This window comes from Sciurus carolinensis, chromosome 17 (genome assembly GCF_902686445.1).
Source record: "Sciurus carolinensis chromosome 17, mSciCar1.2, whole genome shotgun sequence".
NCBI lineage: Eukaryota > Metazoa > Chordata > Mammalia > Rodentia > Sciuridae > Sciurus > Sciurus carolinensis.
Window position 1 is genome coordinate 15,115,129 of NC_062229.1, and position 19,301 is coordinate 15,134,429.

The 19,301-nt window shown below is 50.6% G+C and overlaps 3 protein-coding genes and 1 long non-coding RNA gene across 6 annotated transcripts; 2 read left to right on the top strand and 2 right to left on the bottom strand.

Moving 5' to 3' along the window:
* Positions 1 to 641: 641 nt before the first annotated feature.
* Gadd45gip1 (GADD45G interacting protein 1) lies at positions 642 to 2,666 on the top strand. The gene is made up of 2 exons (XM_047532032.1): positions 642 to 1,010; positions 2,302 to 2,666. The coding sequence occupies exons 1-2, from the start codon at positions 661 to 663 to the stop codon at positions 2,621 to 2,623; spliced, it is 672 nt and encodes a 223-aa protein (XP_047387988.1). The 5' UTR covers positions 642 to 660; the 3' UTR covers positions 2,624 to 2,666.
* A 932-nt stretch (positions 2,667 to 3,598) lies between these two features.
* Positions 3,599 to 9,190, bottom strand: Rad23a (RAD23 homolog A, nucleotide excision repair protein). 3 transcript variants are annotated; one of them, XM_047532023.1, is made up of 9 exons: positions 9,010 to 9,190; positions 7,677 to 7,838; positions 7,353 to 7,534; positions 7,161 to 7,216; positions 6,910 to 7,037; positions 6,634 to 6,712; positions 6,407 to 6,540; positions 4,055 to 4,154; positions 3,599 to 3,905 (listed from the first exon to the last, which is right to left on the bottom strand). In XM_047532023.1, exons 1-9 carry the CDS (start codon positions 9,079 to 9,081, stop codon positions 3,850 to 3,852), a joined length of 969 nt encoding a protein of 322 aa, XP_047387979.1. In that variant the 5' UTR covers positions 9,082 to 9,190; the 3' UTR covers positions 3,599 to 3,849. The 3 variants fall into 3 exon arrangements, with proteins under 3 accessions (XP_047387979.1, XP_047387977.1, XP_047387978.1); XM_047532021.1 differs by having other exon boundaries at positions 3,990 to 4,154; positions 9,010 to 9,186; XM_047532022.1 differs by having other exon boundaries at positions 3,990 to 4,154; positions 6,407 to 6,537; positions 9,010 to 9,184.
* A 2,309-nt stretch (positions 9,191 to 11,499) lies between these two features.
* Positions 11,500 to 15,889, bottom strand: Calr (calreticulin). The gene is made up of 9 exons (XM_047532018.1): positions 15,719 to 15,889; positions 15,258 to 15,359; positions 14,858 to 15,061; positions 14,267 to 14,361; positions 13,955 to 14,164; positions 13,753 to 13,866; positions 13,317 to 13,460; positions 12,354 to 12,446; positions 11,500 to 12,278 (listed from the first exon to the last, which is right to left on the bottom strand). The coding sequence occupies exons 1-9, from the start codon at positions 15,807 to 15,809 to the stop codon at positions 12,078 to 12,080; spliced, it is 1,254 nt and encodes a 417-aa protein (XP_047387974.1). The 5' UTR covers positions 15,810 to 15,889; the 3' UTR covers positions 11,500 to 12,077.
* Positions 15,890 to 16,214: 325 nt separating this feature from the next.
* Positions 16,215 to 18,686, top strand: LOC124969195 (uncharacterized). The gene is made up of 3 exons (XR_007105929.1): positions 16,215 to 16,253; positions 17,161 to 17,403; positions 18,561 to 18,686. It is a non-coding gene; the product is annotated as an uncharacterized LOC124969195 (long non-coding RNA).
* The last annotated feature ends 615 nt before the right edge of the window (positions 18,687 to 19,301 follow it).

Sequence of the window (19,301 nt, forward strand, 5' to 3'; positions counted from 1 at the left end):
ACATACACACATACACAAGCACCCTTGGGTTCAATCCATGGTATTAAAAAAAAAAATTAAAAAGCATGAATAAAGACTTAATGCCATCAACAGCATTTAAGAAAGTGTTCAACATTTAAATGTTTTAATCTAACCTAAAATATATTTTAAATATTCAATTTAAAGTATAAGGTAAAATGTAGTTAAAATTGATATATTTACATTTTAAGTATCTGATGATTGTTTAAAATAAAAATTAGGCATTGTGTGTATGTGCCAATACATAACATTGAATCCCACCATTATGTACAACTATAATGCACCAATTTTTAAAAATAAGGAAAAAAAATAAGTAAAAATTAGGCCTGGAGGGTGTCTGTGATAGAACGCTTGCCTAGCTTGTGCAAGATCCTGTGTCAATTCCCAGCAAAAAAAAAAAAAAAAAAAAAAATTGAAAATAGATTTTAAAATAAAAAATTAAATGCTATTTTAAATGTGTAAAATTAAAGTACTACTTTAATAAATATCTGCTTAAATAAAACTTAAAGGAATACTTGAAGATGTATAAAACGTATGATCAGAGACAGAAGGCCCTCCGTCCCTACTCTGGCTCCAACGCACCTCGCGCTCAGGCAGCGCCGTGGTCAGCCCGGCTGCTCGCGAGGACCCCGCACAAGCAAGATGGCGGCGCCCGGGTGGCAGGCACGCAGCCTGCTTGGGCTGTCGGTGACACTGGGCCCGGGCTCCCGTAGCTACCGGGCGCCGCCACCCCCGCGCCGCTCGCCGGGGCCCTGGTGGCCAGACCCGGAGCACCCGCTGACCCCACGCTGGCAGCTGGGGCCGCGCTATGCAGCCAAGCAGTTCGCACGACACGGCGCTGCCTCTGGGGTGGACCCCGGTTCGTTGTGGCCATCTCCGGAACAGCTGCGCGAACTGGAAGCCGAGGAGCAAGAATGGTACCCAAGCCTGGCAACCATGCAAGAGTCGCTGCGGGTGAAGCAGCTGACTGAGGAACAGAAGCGTCAGGCCAGGTGCGTGCGTGCCGGCAAGCTCTGGGCTGCCCTCAGTATCCCGCCGCTCCGTGGGCAAACCTGGCGCGCTGGGTCGGGGCGTGCAGCAGAGCCTGCACGGCGTGGATTTATGCGCATGCTCACTTAACTGCAAAGGGAATCGATGAGTAACTACTCATCTGCAGATGTTTACTGAACCTTTACTGTGTCAAGGACCTGTCCTAGGCGCTAAGGAGATAGCAGGGAACAAAACAGACAAGATCTTTTAGATGCCAACAGAGGACCGTTAGGAAGATAAAATAGGGTGGAGAACGCATTCTGGTGGATATCTTCGGTTTGGGAAACTCGGGCGTCTCTGAGAAGGTGATGTCTAAGCAGAGCCCTGGGTGATCAGGCAGTTATGGAGAGATTTCTGGTAGAGAAGCAAATAGTGCAAAGATCCTGAGATTGAAACGTGTTTTAAGGAATAGCCAGGAGCCCACTGTGGCTGGGAAAGAGTAGGAAGGGAGGCAGTGACCTCAGTTCCAGACTTGGAATCCCCAAGTCGGATTTGGAAGCAAATCTGAAGAGCTAGATTTTAGGGAAGAATGGAGGTAAGACGGGTGCATCTGACTGATGCTACCTCCTGGGGAGAAGGGCCAGGTCAAGTATGTTCCCGGTGTTTAAACTGCTTGTCCTTCCAACAGCCTTAGAGGACCGGATTACCTTCATTTTAGAGATGATGAAACAGGTCTAGGTCCAATCACACTGGCAGTAAATGATTAAGCTGGGTCTCCGGTGTTTCTGCCCCTCCCCCGATGACCTTGGCGGGTGCGGGGCGGGGGTTAGTTCTTCAGCTTCGCTCTTCTTATTCTTTGAAATGAAGCTTTGATAGGTACCTACAAACTCACAGGACTGGAGGGAAATGTCCAATCTGTTTCTTGCCTTCACTCCTGTGCCTAGAATTGGACCTGGCATACAGTAGGTGTACTCAATGAAGTCTGGAGTGAAGGAGTGAAGTTATCTGTGGGAATGGCACTTGGATGGCTCAGTAGACAGCTCAATGAAATGTTGGGCTGACTTGGCATCAACCCCTGGGGATTTTTGGAGCTTGGCCCACCCTTGTGCTCAAGTTCACACACAAGTTACACAGACCTTCATGTCTGTTTCTTCACTTGTCAAGTACTTTTCCCGACAGTTAATGGCAACGAATAGTCTCATGTTTTTCATCTCAGTGGAGGAGTTGGGAGAGGCAGGCGGTGGGCAGAGGCCTGTGGGGGGGTCCGCTCTGGCAGTGTCCCTGCCCTCATTGCCCTCCCTCCTTCCCCTGCAGGGAGCAGCACATTGCAGAATGCATGGCCAAGATGCCACAGATGATTGAGAACTGGCGACAGCAGCAGCAGGAACGCTGGGAGAAGGTGCAGGCAGACAAGGAGAGGAGGGCCCGACTACAGGCTGAGGCCCAAGAGCGCCTGGGCTACCACGTGGACCCAAGAAGCACGCGCTTCCAGGAGCTGCTACAAGACCTAGAGAAGCAGCAGCGCAAGCGCCTCAAGGAGGAAAAACAAAGACAGAAGCAGGAGGCGAGAACTGCTGCGCTGGCCTCTGCGGCTGCAGCACAGGACCCAGGAGCTTCTGAGGCACCCAGCTCCTGAGCCTTGTCTTTTCCCAATAAAGCCTGCTGCCTGACAGACCCCACCTCCAAGGGCTGTGTCCTCTCTCAGGTTGCCTCCCTGGGTCCCTGGTTTCTTCCCCTAAACCTGGGACTGGAGATTCCCACAGCTGGCTCTGTTCACACTGGGATGCTAGGACACAACAGGGGCTTCAGAGGAAAAGAAGGGGGGATGTGATGGGCAAATAATGGAGGAGCAGATGGCAGTAGAGAAGAAGGCTTCTGTTTACCAACATTAATCTCCAGTAATTAGCCAATTACCAGGGGGGAAGTGCAGCCAAAACAGACTGCCATGATGATGATGGGGGGCAGGGAGAGGCAGCCCTTCCAAGGCTGAGCTGGGGCCAGGGCCCAAGGCCTGGGAAAGAGACAGCTTCAAAGGGGAGGAGACACTGGGGCCCCATCTGCAGGAGCTTACAGGCCCCTCTCCCCCTTGTTGGCATTTCTGCATCTCCTGTGCCCAGCTAGCTCCCAGACCCAGGCAAGCTGGCCTGGGAGGCCCCAGCAGGCAAGGACCATTGTTAGGGCTGGTTTTTAAAACTTTATTCACTTCAAAACCTTTATCAGAGACACGGTTCTGTTCTGAGGTGGGGGTGGCCTTGGCCTCCAGAGCTGTTAGCTCTTCTGCAGGCTGGAGGCCCAGGCCAGACTGGGAAGGGGGCCTTGGGCCTCTTGGGGCTCACCCCAGATGGAAAGATTTGGGCCACTCCAATGGAGGATCAAAGTTTGGGGCTCCAGCTTCCCCTCATCCTGGAAGAGGGAGGGGTGAGAGGGTCCTCAGGGGCGCTTCGGGGGATGGGGAAGCAAGCAGCCGCCTCTCCATCTGGCTGCAGGGAGCTGGGACAGAGGCCAAGAGGGGCCCATCTGTCGCCTCCTGGTCCTGCCAGCAACTTTTGAGCAGGCTGGGCAGAGAAGGAGGATGGGGGACAGCTGTCTGGCCTGGGTCTTCTTAGACCAAGATGGGAATGGGGGCCACTTTAGGAGGGTGGGAAGCTAGGCTTTTTTTTTTTTTTTTTTTTTTTGGTAAGGTTTTTGATTTTTTTCCACTTCTTAAATAAACATGAATATATATATATTTTTTTCTTTTATAAAACTTTTGTGGAGGTGGGGTGGGGTGGGGTGGGAACGATGGGTGGCCTGGCCTCCCAGCATCACTCGTCATCAAAGTTCTGACTCAGGAGAAAGTTGGCAGCCAAGTTCTCGTTTTTTTCACATGCGAAGTAGGCCTGGATCACCAGACTCTCTGGGAAGCCCAGGGCCTTCAACTGTAGGAAGATGGGTAGGGGTGAGCAGGTGTGTGTGGGGGGGGCTGCCCACCAGCGAGGTCACCCCCCAGTCAGGCCTCTTACCCTCTCTATAGCTTCTTTCTCCTGCGGCGTCACCTGGATATAGTTCATCTGTGGGGCCTCCTCGCCTATGGCGCCCACCTCCCCCTCCACGTCTGAGATGTCTGCCAGCTCACCAGGGGGTTCATTCAACATCTGGATGAACTGCTCCTGGTGTCTGCTGATTTGCTGTAGAAGAGGGCGGAGGAGAGATGGTGATCCATGTCTCATCCCTTCTTCCCAGGTCCCCAACACAGCTTTTGCTTTTCCACTCACTCAGCAAACACTCAGAGGTTGCCTATTCTGGCCAGACACAACAATGTAGTAGAAAGAAGCCATCTCTGTCCTGGTGGGATGATGTGCCCAGATGGATAGATGAGCTATAAGCAAGCAAATAAAAAAGACCAGACAACTGCAGACATGGGGCTAACCGAGGAAGCCAGGCAGGGTGGTACAAGTCTGTAATCCCAGTTACTTGGGACTGGGGCAAGAGGATGAAAGTACAAGGTCATTGCCTGGCGCAGTGGTGCATGCCTATAATAGATCCCAGCAGCTCAGGAGGCTGAGGCAGAAGGAGCGCAACAATTTACTGAGGCGCTAAGCAACTCAGTAAGACCCTGTGTCTCTAAATAAAACAAAAAAGGGCTGGAGATGTGGCTCAGTGTTTTGAGTAACCCTGGGTTCATTCCCCAGTACCAAAAAAGAAAAAAAAAGCCAGGTGGCAGGGCTAGGGCGGACTGGGGTTGTGGCTCAGTGGAAGAGCGCTTGCCTAGCATGTGTGAGGTGCTGGGTTCGATCCTCAGCACCACATATAAATAAATAAAAGTCCATCAACAACTAAAAAAATTAAGGTACAAGGTCAGCCTTGGCAACTTAGACCCTGTCTCAAAATAAAAAGGACTGGGGATAAAGCTCAATGGTTTTTTTTTTAAAAAAAAAAAAAAAAAAAAAAAGGCCCCTGAAGGCCGGATGGAAGAGGCCTGTGGTTTGTGGCATGGGAAGGGTTCCTCTGGATAGAACAAGCAGCAAGTACAAAGGCCCTGAGGTATATACACAGGGCAAATCTTAGAAATACAATACCTACATGGCAAGAACAACAAGCAGACAAGAAAGGGAAGAGGAAAGAAGAAAAAAAGAAGGGCAAAAAAGCAAGACATGACATTAGAGGAAGGCAGGGGCCAGGCACTTTATTCCAGTGCTATGGGAAGTCACAGTGGTGGCAGTTAAACAGGAAAGACGTGATCAGGGTAACTTTTTTCTTTTTTGCAGTGCTGAGAATCCAACCTGAGACTTAAAAAATGCTAGGAAATGCTCTACCACCAAGCTGCACCTCAGCACCTATGCACCTTTTAAATTCACCTCATCTGAGTACTGAGAATCTGGGGGTTCTGATGCAACTCTACTTTTGTATACATCTATCAATTTTCACATTCAGGAAAAAAGTGCTTTTTCAGAAATTGGGCTTTTGGTGCACAATGAATCAGAAGGATTGTGGGGAATTAAGAGGTCTTAGAACCTGGGAGTGGTGGTGCACACCTATAGGCCCAGTGACTCAGGAGGCTGAGGCAGGAGGACCCCAAGTTTGAGGCCAGCCTTGGCAACTTAGTAGTGAGATCCTGTCTTAAAATAAAAGGGGTTGGAAATGTAGTTCAGCAGTAGAGAGTGGTAGAGTACATCCAAAAAAGAAAAAAGAGGTCTCAGAGGAGGCTATCAAGGTGTCAGGTGAGAGATGAGGCAGTCGTAGAGGCAGGAGGCAGGGGGTGGGCTAAGTGCAGGAGTAGAACTCGTCGCCAGCAGGCTCCCAAGGCCAGAGACTTGGGCAACCCAAGCAGAGACAAGGAGATCTGTTCTTAAGTATCTGAAGTCTAGAAAGTACTTTCAAAGAGACGTGAAGTCAAAAATGGACGAAAGTGGTATTCAGGGAGATCTGGGTGGTTACGAAGGTTCAAGGTTCATCACACACTAAGACCTGAGGACGATAACAGGAGGACTGAGCACAGATGAAGAACAGAGGGGAGCAGGAAGGGCCAGCACAAAGGACTGAGAAGTGGGGGGGAGGAGCAGTAGACAGTGTGTCCTGGGCCAGGAGTAGGTGCTTCCCCAAAGACCCACAAGAACCTGCTACATTCCTCCAGGCCAGAGACTGGCCCAGGACCTGGACCTACATCCACCAGTACACAACTCTAGGCACACAAGCTGCTCTATGTTTCTTGTGTCTTCTTTAGTAGATGGGGGTGATGTGGATGCACCCACACCTCGAAGTGTAGTCAGAAGGATTAAATGCAACTAGTACCTCAGGAGATCGCAGAGAGAAGCGGGTGGGGGCCTACGCTTAGCTCTTCTTTCTAGGAAGAGAGCCACTCCTTCAAACCATGGATTGGTACCCACAGGGAAGGGGAAATGGTACCTGCTATGGCTCCCTCTGCCCCCGGGGGCCACACCTGCAAAAGCTGAGGGTTCTCCTGGCCCAGCTGCTGAAGCAGGGCGGGCAGCAGTGCTGGGTTCTGCTGAATCACCTGCCGCATGTTCTGGAACTGGGGCTGGTCCCGCAGGAACTCCAAAGGGTTCTCTCCTGCTGACATCAGGAAGGGATGTAGTCAAATACCACTCAGAGCTGGCAATGCCTGGATAGCCCATACCCTACATGCATACTTCCCAATTCACTCACCTGCTTCTGTGGCTGGCTGCTCAGACACCTGGCTCTCCTGGACAGAACCATGTTCTGGCTCAGGGCTCCCCGGAATTCCCTGTCAGGGATCCAGTTTAGTTCCCATGCATAGACCACCTGCTGCCTCCCTCCTGCATGCCCAGCCTAACCCCGCCCTCCATGAGCCCACCCACCACTTGTGGACTTCCTAGGGGAAGTCATCAGTGGCTACAATCACTACCCAGAGCCTGCTTGGGGCAGGACTGGCCTCCCTGCGGGAGCGGGGGGTTGCCTCACCGTGAGCAGGTACTCCACAGCGCGGTGGGGGTTGTTGTAGCTGGCTCTCAGGGCAGCCACGACCCGCTCCCGCTCGTAGCCCATGGACATGATCTCCGCCAACATTGTCTCGTATTCAGAGCCAGTCACTGTGGAGGGAGCAGAAGGACCTGGGTCACCAAGGACAGGGAAGAGCAGCTCCCAGGCCCTCCCAAGGCCCAGCTGACGGCTGGGGCACCCACTTGCCTCTGCCCTGGGGACCACCCACCCACCTAGCGTGGACGCCGCGTCTTCCTCTCGCCCGCTGCTACCTGAAGAGGGAACAGAGCTGCAAATTCAAGAGAGAGAAATCGGACCCTGTCTTCTGGTGGCTTGCCCTCCCCCCAGATGCATGGAATCACATGTGTGGCGCTGGAAGGTGCCTGGAGAACAGGGTCCAAGGTGGGGCTGCTGCCCTGTCTTACCCTGACACAGACTCTGGGGACGTCGTGGGGGCTGATTCCTCCGATGGGCTCTTGTCCTCTCTGCTGGTAGGTGGGGGATGGGACATGCCTGAGGCAGGGGTTGGTGGGAAGGGTGTGGAGGACTCCGGAACAGCAGTGGGTGAGACCTCTGGGGGTGCTGAGGTACCCTGACCAGCTTTGGCCTGCAGCAGCAAGAAAAAAAAAAAAGGCGTCAGCATCTGTATCAAGCCCTAACATCCCGCCCCATCCTGGCCCCGCCCTGTTCATGGCTAATCTCTTCTGGGCACACAGGCTCTTTGCCAGTTCCCCAGCTAATCCACCCACCTTGGTCACCATGACAACCACAAAGTTCTTCTCATCAATGCGGTAGTCCCTGATGGGGACATCATCGCTCAGGATCTTGCCGGCGTAAATGAGTTTCTGTCCAGCCACTGGGAAAGCATCACGGCCTTTCTCAGCTTCTATCTTCTCCTTTAGCACCTTCACCTGCAGGGAGAGGTAGATAATCATTGCAAACCCTGAGATTCTCTCTCCCCTTCTGGCTGAGGGAGAAATGTAAGCCCTGATAGCAGGGAGGCTTCATACCGAAACATGCTAAGATTTGAATTCACTCATTCTTCTGGTCAATTAACAGCATTACTGAATACCTATGATGTGCCAGGTGGTATTTTAGACACCGAGGCCATTTTTAAACAAAGGCCATAGCAGGGAACAAAATTCAACAGAGGTTCCTGCTCTCCCACTGAGGACGTTAATATAAGAAAAACATTTCAGGTGGCATAAAATATTCCACACTGTGGATGTTCCACAATAACAGTGGTCAATATTTACTAAAGGGATTTTAAGTTGTTAGAGCTATTTGTAAATGTACACGTATTGTACTTTTTAAACTTCATAATGATTCTATGGAGACCATTGGCCTCTTTATATTTGAGGAAACGAAGGCACCAAGACATTAAGTAACTTTCCAAAAGTCAATACACTTGAGCAGATTAAAAGAAAACTGTTTCTTCTTACTACGAAAAATGGACAAGTGTTGAGGGTGTAGCTCGGCGGTAAAGTGCTTGTCTAGCATGCCCCAAAGCCTGGGTTCCATCCCCAACACCACCAAGAACAGCTTCAATGTCTCTCTCACGTGGTAATGGTGCAAAAATGTGCCAGATACAGACACTCGTTTTAAGAGTAAACGGCCAACAAACACGGACCACCGAAACTGTTAAGAGACCATTTATTATCATCATCATCACGTTGTCACCAGTCGTCATCATTGACAGATTCCCTCATCACCGACCCAAGCAGACACCGGCAAAGCTGGCAGTGCGGAGCCCCAGTCCCGGCCAGGGCGGCGGGGCTGGGAATCCGAGCTTCTAGTTCCCGCCCCCCGCGAGGGCGCTGACATCCGAGCTGGGGCCTGGCAGGCGCCCGGGGGGTGGGGCCTAGCCTGGGACTGGTTCAGGAGCAGCGTCCGAGCCGCCGAGGGTCGGGTCGAGGACCTGCCGGGGGTCCGGGAAGTCCGACGGGCGGGGCGGGGGTGGGGTGGGCAGGGCCCGGCCCGCGCCGTCCTCTCCGCCCCTCCCGTTGGGATCCCGGTCTCCCCGCCCCCACCCGACCCCCGGCACCCGTCGTTCCCGCCCCCGGGCTCCGGCCCGGCCCGCACCGTCTCGTCAGGTTCCATGCGGATCTTGAAGGTCTGCTGCTGCAGCGTTTTAAGCGTGATGGTGACGGCCATGGCGGGGCCCGAGCGACGCGGCGGCCCCGGAATCCTCACACAACATGCAACTCACGCCGCCGCCATCTTAGCGCCCAGCCGCGCCAAGCGCCAAGCGCTTCCGGGGCAGGCCGTGCGCGCGCTGATCAGCAGTGCACATGACATGCGCGCGCGCCTCGGCCCTCTTGGGCATGCGCATTAGTGCTCATTGAGGCAGGCATGCGCAGATTAAACTCTACCTTAAGGGACTGGAGGTTTTGCTCAGTGCGCTCATCGTTCAAGTGACTTCCTGAATGACGCCATGCCCGTTAACGGTGACGTCATGTGGCTGCAAAATGGCTCTGGTGTCCCCAATTTTATCACAAATGTCTGTTGATGTTTAAGGTTTTCATGTACTTGTTATAATATTTGGGTTTTTCTTTTTTTTTTTTTTTGGAGGGGGATACTAAGGATTTAACCCAGGGGTGCTTTACCACCGAGCAGCATCCCCAGCCCTTTTTAAAAAAATTTTGAGACAGGGTCTTAAGTTGCTTAGGGTCGGGCTGGGGAGATAGCTCAATCGGTAGAGTGCTTGCCTTGCAAGCACAAGGCCCTGGTTTGATCTCCAGCACAAAAAAAAAAAAAAAAAAAAAGTTGCTTGGGTTCTAAGTCGCTGAGTATGGCCTTAAACCTGCTATCCTTATGCCTCCTTTCCCAAGTTGAAATTTGTATTTCTTCCCTGAAAGCCTTTGTTCATGCTCTTCCTGTTCCAAGTGTTTTACTCTTGTCTAGCCACCCTAGCAGGAACCTTGTAAAGCCCTGAAAATGAAGTACTCGATGTTGTAAGGTTCCTGAAGTAGCCAACAATAGACATTTAAATGGTAAACAGGCGCATTGGACATTTTGTGCTGCAATTCACTAATTTTTTGAGGGAGATCAGATTTTTTAAATGAACGTGGTTTTCATTCCCGAGTCCACAAACTCTTCCACTCCTCTTGCACCTACTTCATTCACCCATCATCCTGTGACAGTGATAAGTGTTTGATGAAGATGTCAAATTTCAAGGCCTCCTTGTGTTGAATACAGAATGCTTCCCTTCCTCAATTTTCCTTGGATGCACTCATCCTGGAGAATTCCAAGGAGGCACTAGGTTGGACCATAGGACCCCCAAAGGGAATGGAAGCGTGAGAGAAGCCAGTCCAAGGACATGAATAATGGCTGGGTCTGTAAGCCGGGTGTGGAGGCAAACATGTCATCCCAGCAGCTGGGAGGCTGAGGAGGATGATCACAAGTTCAAAGTCAGCCTCTGCAACTTGGCGAGGCCCCAGAGGCCCTCAGCAACTCAGTGAAACCCTGTCTCTAATAAAATACAAAAAGGGGCTGGGGATGTGGGTCAATGGTCAAGTGTCCCTGGGTTCAATCCCTGGTAAGGAGAAAAACACTAGAGAAACAGTTGTACTCCATTTGTGTACAATGAATCAAAATAAATAAATTTTTAAAATAATAATAGAAAAAATTAAAAGGCTGGGTTACCTTCAGAGGACTATATGGAGGCGAGGCTGGGTTTGACCTCCCATTTAGTAGATGCAATATTGGAGGGTGGAATTCAGCTGGAGGCTGGGAGGCCAGAGGCTGTGGCAACATCCCAATGTTCCAAACTGTCCACTATCTGCTGCCAGACCTGCTTCTCTCAAACATTCCAATCCAAGCATTCACCCAAGTAGCAGCTCAGCCAAGTCCAACTCCTGCCACTTCTTCCACTGGACTCTCTGAACCTAGACCCGTCAACCAGTTGGGTGCGCCCAAACAAGGACCAGGTGAGAGCTACTTATGTACCACTACCACTACTACTCTTGCACCAAGGAACACAGATTCCTCCCACCCACTGGAGTTTAATTGGCAGCCTTGTGAACCCAACAGAGGCTGGCCCAGACCCTCCTATTATCTCTATCAACTCAATCTTGCTCCCTCCTCCCACAGGGCCTTTCTTTCCAATCCCAACTTGGCCCTGAAAACTAGGGGTCCTTGGGCAAGTTATATACCATCTCTGAACTGGTATGTAAATATGTTAAAAATTGCCCATCACTCCATGTAGTACTGCTCGGTGATGAGCAAGAGATACATCCGGCTCTAAAAGTGTACAGTATAAAATACAGGTTCGCATCCCTAAGCCTACCACCACCTCTCACAGCCTTCTAGACCTCAGTCTACCTGTCAACCTGACACTAGAACCAACACTCACCAGTTGTGGTGCAAGGCTAATGTGCAGTATGAATAGTGGCAGTCCTTCTCCCATTGGTTTGGGGGATATAGGGCACACGAGTCCTGTCATCTTGTGGAAACTCAGTTCTTTAGCAGCTGAAAAATGAGCCTTGTTCAGGACCTGCTCCCCCGCCCCCAATAAAAAGGTCAATTTAGGATTCCTAAGTCCAGCCTCCCCCACAAGGAAAACACAGGGGGGAGACACAAAACTTAATTTAATAGAAATTTTGTTTGTAGTTCTTACATTCTCAGTGTGAGCCGAGCTAGAACCCACTGCCCCACCCAGAAGTGGCCCAGTCCTGGAGGCAGGGGAGAAAAGTGGGGAGGAGGGGACAGGGAGAGCCCCATTCTTCCTCAGTGCTGGGGGGCTGATGCCACCCCTTTCTCCTGCCCCCCCTCTGGGCTCCAGGAAGGAGAGCAGATGGAATCTCAAGCCTAGGGCTTCTCCTCCACACCCTCACCCCCCAGGGTTGGAGGACAGTAGCCAAGGGACCAGAGAGCCAAGGGGACAGAAAAAGGGAAAGATGTTGATTGAGAAAATGAGAGCCAGGGGTGGTGAGGACTCAAGGAGAATTGAAGACAAAACACCAGTAAAAAAAAAAAAAAAAAAAAAAAAAAAATAAGGCGGGGAAACAACCAAAATCCACCCCAAATCTGAACCCGCCTGGAAAAAAACTGAAAGTTCTTGAGTCTCATAGAGACATTATTTGGCGTGGTCAGCTCTGCAGTGGGAGCGCCCAGGCCTCAGTCCAGCCCTGAAATGGCTGGTGTGGCCTCTACAGCTCATCCTTGGCCTGGCCAGTGGCATCTTCCTCCTCATCTTCCTCTTTGTCCTCCTCATCCTCCTCGTCCTCATCTTTGTCCTCCTCATCCTCCTTGTCCTCTGCCTCCTCCTCCTCCTTGCGCTTCTTGTCCTCCTCTTCCTCTTGAAGCCTCTGCTCCTCGTCCTGTTTGTCTTTCATCTGTTTTTCTGCTTCCTGCATGGACAGACCATACCTCTTAGCACCTGGACCCTTGCCTGCCCCCTGATCAGAACAGGGACTCCGGCTCACCTTTGTGACACCCCATGTCTCATTGCCAAACTCCTCTGCATATGCCTCGTCATTGGTGATGAGGAAATTGTCAAAAATGGTGCCAGACTTGACCTGGACAATGAATGGAAAAAGAGGTTGTCACAGGTGACACCACAGCCCTGCCTCTGGACAGCGCTCCACCTGTGCTCCTGTAACCACTCTACACTGTTACAATCTGTACATTTATCAAGAAGGACTTGAACACTGCTAATGTTGCAGTTCAACACAAAGCAGACCACAGGGGCCCACTCCCCAGGTTCAAACTCCAGTTCTGCCATTTCCTGGCTATGTGACCTTGGGCTGCTGAATTTACTTTTCTACACCTCATTTTTCTTCACTGGTAGGACTGGGGACTCACTTCCTTGTTCAGAATTTTTTTGGGTATCTACTACACCAGGAATTGCCCAGTAACTTACTTTTTGTCAATTTTTTTTTTTTTTTTTTGGCAGTGTTAGGGATGGAACCCACAGCTTCATGCATGCCAGGCAAGTGGTCTACTACTAAGCTGTCCCCAACCCCCTGGCCCTCAGTGTCTTTTCTTTGCACTACTGGGGAATCAAACTCAAGGTCCAGCAAGTCTTGAAGCTTGCTAAGCGGGCACCCTAACCATTCTAGCCCCTCCTTTTCCTCCCTGCGGTGCTGGGATGGAACCCAAGGCCCTGTGCACACTAGACAAGTGCCCTACCACACAGCTACTTCTGCAGCTCTCCCCACTAACTTTCTGTGTTGTCTATAGTTAGATAAACTGATTTACATTAGTACTTGATTAAATACTTGGTACATAAGTATATCCTTAAAATGGGGTGCACTGTGAGGACTCCCCAGAGACAGACCAGGAAATACTTCAGAAAATGTACCATTTCTAGGTCAGACCTGCTTGGCACTGAATCCTATGCCTGTTCCTTTCCTTCAGGTCTCCACCTGAGGTCCTTTGTATCTCACCTGCCAGAGATCTAGGCCCAGCACAGCAAAGTTATCATAAGCATAGATATTGGCATCAGGGTAATATTCAGGGTTGTCAATTTCTGGGTGGATCCATATGCCCTTGTAATCTGGGTTGTCAATCTGGCGTGGCTTCCACTCACCCTGTAACAGAAGGGAATCAAAGTGAATAGAGGGGTTGGGGAGATAGCTCAGTCGGTAGAGTGTTTGCCTTGTAAGCACAAGGCCCTGGGTTCGATCCCTAGCACCCAAAAAAAAAAAAAAAAAAAAAAAAGTGAATAGAGGTGGGTGCATGGCCCACTGTGACCTGCAGTCATGCTGAGAGCCAAGTTCATCTTGATTTTGGGTTTTTGCAGAGCAGGGGACAGAACCCAGGCCTTGTGCATGCTAGGCAAAAACTCTACCACTGAACTAAACCCCCAACTCCCAAACTTACCTTGTATTCAGGGTTCTGAATAACTGGTGGTTCCCACTCTCCATCCATCTCTTCATCCCAGTCCTCGGGCTTCTTAGCATCAGGGTCAGGGATGTGCTCAGGTTTGTCCCAGTCCTGGATGTATGCAAGGAGGTCAGAGTGGACCCAGTTGTCCTCTACACGCTCTGCAGTGGTGGTGGAAAGCCCCTGCCCAAACACCAACCTCAGGTTTGGAGTCTGTGGGGTCATCAATCTTTGCACGCTCATCCCAGTCTTCTGGCTTGGAAGCATCAGGATCCTTTATTTTCTTGGGTGGCAGGAAGTCCCAATCATCCTCCAAGGAGCCTGATTCCACCGGGTTATTGTCAATCTTCACCTCATAAGTGTTGTCAGGCCGTACAATCAGTGTGTAGAGGTGTGTGAATTCATCATCCTGAAGAGGATGGGAGCTGAGTGGCCCCACCCACCAGGCTGGCCTCTGTGCTTCCCAGACAGCCACTTAGCACCACCCCCAGGGACACACCCCCAGGCACACCTTGCACCGGATGTCCTTGTTGATCAGCATGTTCTTGCCCTTGTAATTGAAAATGACATGAACCTTTTTGGTGCCAGGGCCACAAATGTCTGGGCCTAGATGGGAAGCAGATTGAGTGAAAGTCACAGGCTGCCCATTGCTGGGCAGAAAGACCCCATTCTTAAACTCAGGCAAAAAAATGTCAATACAGAGGCTGAAAAAATGAGGTTCAAATCCTGATTATGCTAAGGGGCTATGACAAGAGTCTTAAGTAAAACAAAACAAAAACACAAAGGCAGCACTCTAAAATTCTTTATCCTCATTTGTGAAATCAGGATATACCTATGCATGACCATTCAAAGTAGTCTGGATCTGCAGTCATAACACAGCAAGTCACTATCTGATCTACCCCTTTTAGGTATCCCAGACTCTCCCCACTCTGACATCCCTGACCTCTAGCTACCCCTCCCAAAGGGAGAAAAAAAAAATTCTGATTATTTAAGTCTATGGTCTCATGAATTCTTTTGAGTTAGGAGGAATTCAAGGACTTTCATTCATTCTCCACCTTCCAACTGAGGGGGCAGTGGTCAGCACCAGGGTGGGGCCCCTCACCAAACATGATGTTGTATTCTGAATCTCCATGCATGTCCGTCTGGTCCAAATTATCAGGAAACAGCTTCACATAGCCACCCCCACAATCAATGTTCTGCTCGTGCTTCACAGTGAACTGCACCACCAGCGTCTGGCCCTTGTTGCTGAAAGGTTCGAATCTGGCCGACAGGGCATAAAAGCGGGCATCCTGGCTGGTCTGCAGCCCTGATACAGGACGGGAGTGTGATTACTGTTGAGCTCCAACCCGGGGAAACCAGACCTCCCACGACACAGACGACTCCCCACCCCCTTCCTTCCTCCAACCTGCCCAGCTCCTGGGGGATGCCCGGGCTATGTGTGTACTGACTACAGCTTCCGCCAAAAAGTCCTCCTGGATCCCAGAACCCACTCCCTGGCTTACCTTTATCCTTCTCCTGGTCACCGTAGAACTTGCCGGAACTGAGGACGAATTTGCCAAAATCTGATTTGTGTTTGGATTCGATCCAGCGGTCGGTCCACTCGTCTAGGGGGGTCAGAGGAGCAGGTCAGCGAGGCAGTGCTGACCACCCCCACCAACATCTGCCAGGAGCCAAAAGCTGCTGGGGGGGCAGGGAAGGAGATCCTCGCCTCTCCCTATTCCAACCTCCAGTTTGACAATTCTGGAGACTTAAAGAGATCCTGGGGCGAACCCTAACTCCCACCGCAGGAGGCCGCTGCATCTTCCACGTTCCCCAGGGACGCAGGAGAGGAATCGCCCGCGGCTACAGTCCCCAGGGGCCACTATGTTGGCCCTCTGAGCGGTAATTACTGGTAACAAGGCAGATCTGGGCTGGGGGACAGGCCGCGTCGTCGAGGCGGCCTCGAGGAGGGACCAGGCGTTACCTCCGTCCAGAAACTGTTCCTTAAAGTACACGGAGGGCGTGGCGGCGGCCAGGCCGAGGAAGCCAAGCAGCAGCGGCACAGGTAGCAGCATGGCGGGCCGAGGGGGCGGCGGCGCGCGGGCCCTTTAAAACGATCCTCCAGCAGCGGCTCTGCAGTACGGACGGACGCCGTCGCCGGCTGCGCGATTTTATACCCGCCCGCCTCTCAAGCCAACCTGACTCTGCCTTTGGTCCCGCCCTCGCCCCTTTTCATTGGCCTACCACCACAACCGTCCCTTGCCATTCGACCCGAGTCGGCCCAGCATGTTCGGCTGTGCCTCGGAACGCAGGGATCCCAGATGGCCGATTTCTATTGGTCGTACTACCGGCCAATGAGGGTTGACCACGCGTTGTGGGGGACGCCCACTGTTGGGGTGGGGGCCGCTAGCCCCTCGAGCCAGGTCATGTGACCAGGTCTCAGCCCAAACCCGCCCTCTCCCGCGCGCGTCTCTCCCATCTGGGCGTTTAAAGAACCCTCGGAGCGCAGTTACCGCGCGGTATGGGGATCCTGTCCCAGCTTGCTCACTTCCATCTCCTTTGCGTATAGGGGTGGACAGTGATTTCCCAGCTACTTTCTACCCTGCACTTGGGGAACCCCACACCCGGACGCGATCTTTCCGCCGAGGTTGGGGCACAGGGCACCAGAGTTCAAGGACTGAGGCACTGGGGCTTCGCTGCCTCCCGGTGCCACAACCCTGCAGGAGCTTTCTCCTCCTACCCTCTAGTGCCTTGGCGGTCTGTCAGTGCTGCTGTGTGCCCTAGGGCAAGTCACCTAGCTTCTTTGAAATCACCAAAGCTCCTCAGGCCAGGAGGGGCGATTCTGACCAGATGCTACCCGGCAGAAATACTTTTAAAGCTTTCTAGGCTGTCAAGGGACAGAAAAGAGGAAGCCTGGAAGGCTCAAATAAGTGACTCTACAAACTGTGGCTCCTGGGGTGGGGATAGGACTATTCCTCTAGTTGGGTAAATGAAAGGGGTCTCTGCCTTGTGGTCTCCCACAAACGGCTTGGCTTTTGCAATTAAACGGCTATGGGCAGAGCCAGGAGGTTCCGTTTAGGAAGAAGGAGGAGGAAAGACACAGATGGTTATGGAGATAGAGCCGTAAGGAGATAAGCAGAACCCTTGGATCTACAGTCTTCTGAAGCCAGACACACATGACTGACACTAGTTCCCTGCCCCACTACTGTGAGGAGGAAGGAGAGCTGGGGGTTTTCCAAACGCTGAGCAAATTGGTGCTGGACCCGGGAATGCGGGAGTGGACTAAGGGAAGAGGGAATCCTGGCAAAAGGATGGAGAGGGGTGACTTCCCCACTAGTGTTGGGAACTCCGAAGGGGAGGAATAATGAGTTAAAGTTGGGGCTCTGCAGGTCCACACAGGAGGGTCCCGTATTTTGAATTTTCCAGCCTAGGATCCCTCAGGATGCCCAAGTGAAGAGTGACCACCCCAGGCCTGCCACTGACCTTCCCACTTTCCCGTGTCATGGACACATAAACTTAGCACTTCCTCCCTGAGCCCCGCACCTCCAGCACCTGCAGAATGGGCTTAAAAACTACTTGGTGTGTGATGGAAAAAAGGAAGGATTCGTAGAAATAAATAAACCAAACTAAGGAAAGTGCTTTGAACCTAAGAAGAGAAGCAACTTTGAGGTAAGTGTGCTGAATAAAGGAGCTCATCCAGAAGTCTTAATAATCATACATGAGGGCTGGGGAGATAGCTCAGCTGGTAGAGTGCTTGCCTTACAAGCACAAGGCCCTGAGTTTGATCCCCAGTACCGCAAAAAAAAAAAAAAAAAAAAAAAAAAAAAAAAAAAATCATACATGACAGGCTCAAATAATTGTGACGTTGAATGAGTAAATGTGTTCTGCTTATAAGAGTACCTCAAGGGCTATGGAGGTGGCTCAGCGGTAGAGTGCTGGCCTAACCTGTACTGCATTCATTCCCTAGTACTGCCAAAAAAAAAGAGAGTTCCTCAAGGCTGGGGATGTGACTCAGTGGTAGAGTGGAGCTTAGCAAATGAGAGGCCCTGGGTTTGATCTGCAGCAGTGCCAAAAAAAAAAAAAAAAAAAAAAAAAAAAAAAAAAAGGTTTCTTGTCCATACTCAATTCAGCATTAGTAAATACTGTGTACATATGTGCATGATATATCACTGTTTGTAATAACCTGGGCTCACAGCATCTCCATCAGGTAAAAACGCTGAGGCACAGAAAGATTAAGCATTCAGAGCAGAGGAGTTGGATCCAGGGGCACTTAACCACCAAGCTACATTCACAGACTTTTTAATTTTTTAAAGAATTTTTTAGGTGTTGATAGATCCTTATTTTATTCCTTTATTTATATTACATGAGAAGCTGAGCATCGAACCCAGTGCCTCACACGTGCTAGGCAAGCACTCTACCACTGAGCCACAAACGCAGCCCCTTAATTTTTAATTAATTAAAATAATTAGTTACTTTGTCACCAGGGATTGAACCTCGGGGTGCTTTACCACTAAGCTATATCCCCAGTCCTTTTTTTAATTTTTGAGACAGGGTCTCACTAATTTGTCCAAACTGACCTCAAACTTGCCTCCTGCCTCAGCCTCCTGGGTAAATGGGGTTAGAGGTGTGCACCACCAAGCCTGGCCAAGATTAAGCATTTTGGTGGATAACTCAAGTGGCAGGTATGGGAGTAGAAAATACTGGTGTTTTGGGGCTGGGGATGTAGCTCAGTGGTAAAGCATGCACTTAGGCACCACAGTAAAACAAAACTCCCCCCAAAAGTATTTCTTTTTTCTTTGTTCCTCTCTTTCTCCTCCTTTTTTTAGATACAGGTCTTGCTATGTTGCCCACGCTGGTCTCAGATTCATGAACTCAGCAAGCCTCCTGCCTCAAGTTCCTGATTGCTGGGACCATGGGCTTGTGCTACCCCTGGACTACCTATGTTTATGACATAGTTGTCACTGGTCATATGGGTCTCTTGGTCATTTGAAATGTGGCTGGTCCCAAATGATATGTCCTGTGTAAAATACACATAAGAGTTTGAAGACAATATGAAAAAAGTGCAAAAATATTTCATTAGTATCTGTATTATAAGGATTGAAAAAATAATCTGGACATAACAGATTATGTATATTCTCAAAGTGAATTCCACCAGTTTTGCAGCACGGGGAATTGAACCCAGGGCTTTTGCACATGTTAGGAAGTGCTTTACCACTGACCTACATTACCAGCTCTTTTAAAAATTTTTTTGGCCAGGTGTGGTGTCGAATACCTCTAATCCCAGCAGCTCAGGAGACTGAGGCAGGAGAACTGCAAGTTCAAAGCCAGCCTCAGTAATTTATCCAGGCCCTGAGCAACTTAGCAAGACCCTGTCTCAAAATAAAAATAAAAAAGGGATGAGGATATGGCTCAGTGGTTAAGTGTCCCTGAGCAACTTAGCAAGACCCTGTCTCAAAATAAAAAATAAAAAAGGGCTGAGGATATGGCTCAGTGGTTAAGTGTCCCAGGGTTCATTCCCAATTTTTTTGTTTGTTTGTTTGTTTCAGTACTGGTAATGGAACCCAAAG